Source organism: Sander lucioperca, chromosome 2 (genome assembly GCF_008315115.2).
Source record: "Sander lucioperca isolate FBNREF2018 chromosome 2, SLUC_FBN_1.2, whole genome shotgun sequence".
Classification (NCBI taxonomy): domain Eukaryota; kingdom Metazoa; phylum Chordata; class Actinopteri; order Perciformes; family Percidae; genus Sander; species Sander lucioperca.
In genome coordinates, this window is record NC_050174.1 from 30718046 (window position 1) to 30724610 (window position 6565).

General features: G+C 38.6%; 1 protein-coding gene across 1 annotated transcript; it reads left to right on the forward strand.

Annotated features, from left to right (window-relative positions):
- Nucleotides 1-3695: 3695 nt before the first annotated feature.
- LOC116054171 (interleukin-1 beta) lies at nt 3696-6426 on the forward strand. Its single transcript, XM_031305537.1, has 5 exons — nt 3696-3797; nt 4236-4478; nt 4677-4841; nt 5389-5525; nt 5754-6426. Exons 2-5 carry the CDS (start codon nt 4259-4261, stop codon nt 5967-5969), a joined length of 738 nt encoding a protein of 245 aa, XP_031161397.1. The 5' UTR covers nt 3696-3797; nt 4236-4258; the 3' UTR covers nt 5970-6426.
- Nucleotides 6427-6565: the final 139 nt, after the last annotated feature.

Genomic DNA, 6565 nt, shown 5'->3' on the forward strand with positions numbered 1-6565 from the left:
TACATCTGTACATGAGATTCCTCAGTACAGCAGGACAGGTGCTTAAAACACTTAAAAACATTTGGCTTGCACTGCTCCATCGTGGTATTTTAAGCAGCAGCCCCATGCCATCATTATATGCCACATTGAGTTTCTGCATACTGCTTTTTTTATAGCACTGCCACAAGTGGACAGTTGGGGTGCAAAAAGCTTTAAAAAGTGTGGTCTTCACAGACAATGAACACATACTAAATTTGCGATTCAGCATATTAGCCGGCATCAGGCCCTGTTTACACGATGACGCTCGCGGGTGAAAACAACAAAATATTTTATCAGATGTGCCTTTCGTTTATACGGCGACTGCGTTTTTGGGGCTTAAAAAAGCAAAAAAGTGAAACCACCCTCTAGAGTGGAAATCTTAAAAACGCTCCACTGTTGCATTCCTGTCTAAAGGGCAAAAACGCAAAAGTCTGAAGACAGCGGTTTGGAGAGAGACGAGAAAAAGGCTTTCAGGTAGTCTGTTGTTATAGGCTACAGAAAAAGGCTCCTGTTATCTAAAAGATTTTCAGTGTAATGGCTCAATATTTAACTGATTTCGACAATGTGGATAAGGTTGTTATAGTTCGATGACCATATGTAGGCTATTCATTTAAGCCAGAGTAGGCTACAACATGCGGATGAAGAGAAAGAGAGAGAGCGAGAGGCAGCGGCTGAAGGGCTGCGAGGCTCAGGATATTGGTAATGCTCCCATGGGTGCTGTGCTCTGGGCTTATCACCACCTAGCCACCTGGTGTGCATACTACATCGAATTTCACACACTTTTGCGTCACCATATGCATGCAGATTTCCATCCCAAAACTCTTGTCTAAACGCGGAATAAAAAGTGAGAACGCAATGCCACTTTTGCGTTTTCTCTTCAGATCGTTTCAGTCTAAACATAACCTCAAAAACTACAATCCAAAACTTTGTGTGAGCTACTGTTCAGGAGTTTATGCAGTGTTTTAAACCACGCTCCCAGGCCAACATCATGTCCTGCTGGCCAGCGATCAGACAGCGAGCAGGAAAGAGAGCGGGTTCCCAGATAAAACAGAGGGTTGCCAGTTTGTGTAGCAGCTTACATGCATGCAGGCTACAAAGAAGAAATCGCCCCATACATCCCCCGTAAAAAGAACACATAGACAAACATGCTCAATGGGGTTTTAAGCCCCCAACGTCGACTTCAAGGCAGCGCTGCGACCGTTGACTTCAAGGCACCATTGCCTAATCCTAGTGCCTCCCAGGCAGCGCTGCCTGAAAGACGACTTGGGGGCTTAAAACACCAAACACCGACAAACATGCGCTCAATAATTGTAGGTCGCCTCTGAACTCAGTTGAACTTGTCTGGCTTGCTATAGCGTAATGATATCATTATGTTTCCTCTTTAATTGTTTCATTTAGGCCAAATTTTGATTTGTAATTTAGAGTTTCCTCAAGAGTGACTTCATTGTTCTGCTCAAATTAAAATGGATTCTGGATCCGGCCCTGTTTCAGTCTAGATGATATGAAACACAATTAACTAAGTTCAATCAATGCTGACCGTTTCAGCTTTTAACGTTTTCCCGAGCAGTAAAAGTACAAAATTGTGAGCCATTTCTTTGTAGTAGGATAACAAAACTTCATATATTATACAATTTCAGCAACTCCATTATGGCATTTCTACATTTGATCACTTCCTCCAATTTAATAAAAAAAAAAAAAAAACTGTTATGGGATGTGAAAGTGCTGCTGAACACTGAAAGAAACTCAATTTCCTAATGCCAACATGAGTAAAACATTAGTCAGCAGCGATTAAAGAATGATTCACACAGAGGAAGGGCAATAACATGTCACTGTGGTTAAAGCACATCCTACCTATTATACACAGGGGGTTTATTTGTAGGTATATATATTCAACAAGGCAGTTTAAGTGTTTTAAATGTAACATTATAATCATTAAGACAAGATGTAAAAGAAGGATTTTTGAAAAGAATAAAAAGAAATAGTAGACTCAAATAAGCTAAAATTGAACAAATATTTCGAAGAGATAACAAGTACAATGTATAGTTACAGTGTAGTAAAATTTAATGCAATAACAAGAAGTGGCAAACAGAAAAGTTTTAAGTCTCAATTTAAAAAGAAACTCAGAGTTTTATGGGAGTTTGTAGCAGCAGATAAAGGGAAAAGGGGGAAAACAGGTAGCCTGCTGTCAAAAGCTAACAAATTCTGAAAAACATCTACTTGTTTAAGCCAATTCACCTTCTGAGGTATTTCTTTGTCTCTGTACAGGCAGAGTGAGTTCAGACACACTTAAAAGATACTTTGCAAATATATACTTTTACTATGCTTATAGGCCATTGTTTTGTTTAATTTTCATTCAGCACTCTCTGTGTGTAATGTACAAATCACATTACTTTAGCCCTTCCCTTCCAACCAGTGTGAATTCAATCAGGTTGATTCCAGACTGGATGACGCAGCTTCTTCCTGCATCATAGCACACAAGTGAAGAAATATCAGATTCAACCGCTGTTATGCAACTCTAAACAACGTGCAAGTATACTATAGCTGCTGGAATTTTTTTCACATCAAACTAACCTCAAAACCACAAAGGGCCTGCTCAGAGACGTGAAAACATTAGGTAATAGCAGATAAGAAAATTTTGCATTTCATATGATGGACTATTACATATTTACAGAAGGATATGTGTATTTTGTGGTATTACTCAGGGATAAAACAACTTTGACCCAGTTGTGACTAATCAAAATGCATTTTCAATCATTTTCAACAAGATATTATTATTGGTATTTTTAGACACTTCACAGTTTAAATATCTAATGCAGGGTCAGTAGATTGGTGGAAGACGCTTCCCTGATGTTGTTTGAACATTATCGTCAGCTTGTAACGCTATATAGCCACATGTTAAAAAAACAAAAAAAACAAAAAACTATTTCATATGACTTTAAATCTTATTTGACCAGACAGTAGTCTAAAAAATCTGAATCAGCTTTAAGTATGTGTACATAAAAAAGCAATTTCACTGTTGTAGGTCTCAATGTATACACACTAATAGACATTCAGCTAATGCAAAGACAGCAAGCTTAACAAAGCTAAACATATGACTGCAATGGTGCTGAGTGCACACTGTGCTGGAATAAAATATAGAATGATAAGTATAACAGGTTGCATATGAGGTAGGCCTAGGTTGATGAGACAGTGTAAACAATAAAATGGCCCATTATAAGATTTGCTGATGACCCAGTGATCGTCAGGCCTTAGCTGTAGTGGAGCAGGAACAGGAGCATGATGCTGCAGTGACTGCATTTCTTCACCTTCACCTTATTGTGATGAATCTGTGATACAGTTCAGAACTCTGCGATCACACAAGACACCCAAAAGCATCTTGAAACCTAAATACAATCAATGACTGAAAACTGTGTGTTTGAAATCTAACGTTGAATTTGTGTGAGAAAACCCAACAACGTCTTTATTTTCTTAGACAAATTCCTGAAACTAATCTATCATCTATTGTCTTTTGTGTTTTTTGGTGTGTGTGTGTGTGTGTGTGTGTGTGTGTGTACATGTGTATGTGTGTGTGCCAGCAGTGTGTAAGTACAGTATTTCATCACTGTGGATAACAGACTGCTGAAACTAAGACCATCCCACTTCCTGTCAACGACAGTAGGCTATAATATAAAAGCCGTGCAGGTCAGCACAGTCAGGCAGAGCAACACTGACAACAGGACAACTGCTGGGATCTTAACCAAGCACCCTAAAAACAACTTCTAATCTACTGACCTTAACAGGTAAATTGACCTTTCTAAGCCTGAATCTGGAGCAGATTTGAAACAGGATCTTTGCTTTGCTTACTTTGATAGTACACATTCAGTGTGGTTTTGTTACTGTTACATACTCTGCTGCCTTGTGTCAGTATAAACTGCTAGAAGGTTCATTATGTTGCTGTCAGATGTAAATATTTGCACTGCATCTACAATATGTCAACCTTATGTGTTTCTTTTTAACTTTTTTTAACATTTTAACAGTATAAGGGCTTTATAGTCAAGTGTTGATACAGTAGTGAGTCATAAATCACTGTAGCAGTAAATAGATATGTACTGTAGCAATTACAAAAGAGAGTAAAAGGGTAAATGATCATATTTAAGATATATATAAAGAAAAATAAATCCAGCTGTATGTTCCTAAATGTTTTGTGATTTAGTGACACTGGAAATCTCTTTCTGCAGATTCATTTTTAATTCAGAAAACGATGGAATCCAAAATGACATGCAATGTGAGCGACATGTGGAGCTCCAAGTTGCCCAAGGGACTGGACTTTGAGATTTCCCATCATCCACTGACAATGAGGCGTGTGGTCAACCTCATCGTCGCTATGGAGAAGTTCAAGGGCAGCAGCTCAACTTCAGTGCTGAGCACCGAATTCACAGATGAAAACCTGCTCAACATCATGCTGGAGAACTTAGTGGAAGGTAATCACACATGCATACTTTATTTCAACACTATCACATACAGTGCCACTCATGAGTACTGGAACCCCTGCTACAGTTGACTAAAAAGAGGAATAAAAAACCAAATAATTGCACCCATTTTATGCTGTGATTGGCCAGGTGTGCAGAAAAGATAAAAATCACAACAAAATTAATGAGGTCTGCCTCTTTTTCCCTCAGAGAAAATGGTGTGCGTGTGTGAATCAACTCCACCAACTCAGATCAGCAAGATACGCGACCAAACGTGCAGCGTGACTGACGGCGAGAAGAGGAGCTTAGTTCTAGTCCGAAACAGCATGGAGCTCCACGCAGTGACGCTGCAGGGAGGTACTGATACCACAAAAGGTAATTCAGTGTGAGAGTTAGATGGTTAGAAAATCGTTCTCTAGGTCATGGTAGATAATTAAATTTAAGGGTAAAAGGTTTGTTTTAGTTCATCTCACAACTGTTGGCTTAATATTTCAACTGAAGCTGTTTAAAGGTGATATTTTATAGTATTTCCTACTGCATTATTTGAACATGAGAACTACTGGTTTAATGTTTGTGTGCTACAGATATATTTTAAAAACGTATTGTATGCTTTTTTATTGTAAAATCTGAATTAGTAAAGTAACTAGTAACTATAGCTGTCAAACAAAGGTAGTGGAGTAGTACAATGTTTCGTGGAATAGAAGTATAAAGTAGCATCATCCCTGCACTGGTGTAACTGACGATATTGAGTACTAAATGTAACCTCAAATGTATATGACAACTTTCACACCAAACCTGTCTGATGCCTTTCCTTCCTCTTGTACAAATTCAGATGTGCCTCTATTAAAATGCACAGAACGTACCATTTGTCTGATCATCAGCTTTCATTGAAATAAACCTGTATACTCTGTTCTCTCCTCAGTTCACCTCAACATGTCGACCTACTTGCACCCTACATCCAGCGTTGAGGGCAAAACTGTGGCTCTGGGCATTAAGGAATCACCAAATCTTTACCTGTCTTGCCGCAAGGACGGTGCCGAGCCAACCTTGCATCTTGAGGTAAAACTCATGACTCATTACACAGATCACACACTTTGTAATACTAGTACAGGGTAATAGTGCAACAGGAGTGACCAAGTAGACGTGTTAGATCTGCCTGGTCATTTAAATTGTCATCATCTGAAAGAGACACTGCACATTTATAGATGAATTTACTTATGTATGAGCTAGTCATTTTGTCCAGTGTGATGGTCAAACCTTCTGACCTTTAATCTTCTCACACCTCAGGTTGTGGAGGCAGACCATCTGTCGAGGATCAGCTCGGACAGCGACATGGTGCGATTTCTCTTCTACAAACAGACCACCGGGGTGAACATCAGCACCCTCATGTCTGTTGCCTTCCCTGACTGGTACATCAGCACAGCAGAGCAAAACAACAAGCCAGTGGAAATGTGCTTGGAGTCTGCCAATCGCCACCGAACCTTCAACATCCGTGAGATTTAACATCTGCCAAACACACCCAACAGGGAATGTGCATCTGGGGGTCAAGTTAGACCTTCATAAGAAGAAAATTTGGATATTGAACAGAATGTAAAATATACTGCACTTCTGTTAATTTGATTCAAAAATGCAACAAATCATTTTTTGTTTTTACAAAAGCACAACCTGTCTGCTAGAAAGACTACTGCAGGTATTACAGAGCATCTATTTACTGTATGTACCAAGTACAGAAAGTGAAATACTTAATGTATTGACATAAGTCAAGTTTTTTTGTCATTATTGTGCTCCACTCTGTGTATTTATTTTGCTAAATGACATGAGACACTGTTAATGCTTTTATCTATTAATGTATTTATATATTTATGCACCATTTTAACATGTTTATTTATTTGTAAATCTGCTTAATAACAACTCTTTAAATTATGCACATTCAAATATTTAATAAAGCCTTATAATAACTTATTTGGATTTGTGTTTTGTATGTTCACTCAGGGTTTGGTAAATGTCAGAACTCAAACTCAGAAGGCATAAGGGACACAAAAGACATTAGCTCTAGCCCAATTCCTGGCAGATTTTGAGCTGTAGTACTGCAGTACTAG

Excerpts from the sequence above, each read along its gene's own strand:
- LOC116054171 (XM_031305537.1), top strand. The coding sequence starts at position 4,259 with ATGGAATCCAAAATGACATGCAATGTGAGCGACATGTGGAGCTCCAAG. Across the intron at positions 4,842-5,388 it reads AGGTACTGATACCACAAAAG|TTCACCTCAACATGTCGACC; the intron begins GTAATTCAGTGT and ends TTCTCTCCTCAG. Across the intron at positions 5,526-5,753 it reads AGCCAACCTTGCATCTTGAG|GTTGTGGAGGCAGACCATCT; the intron begins GTAAAACTCATG and ends CTCACACCTCAG.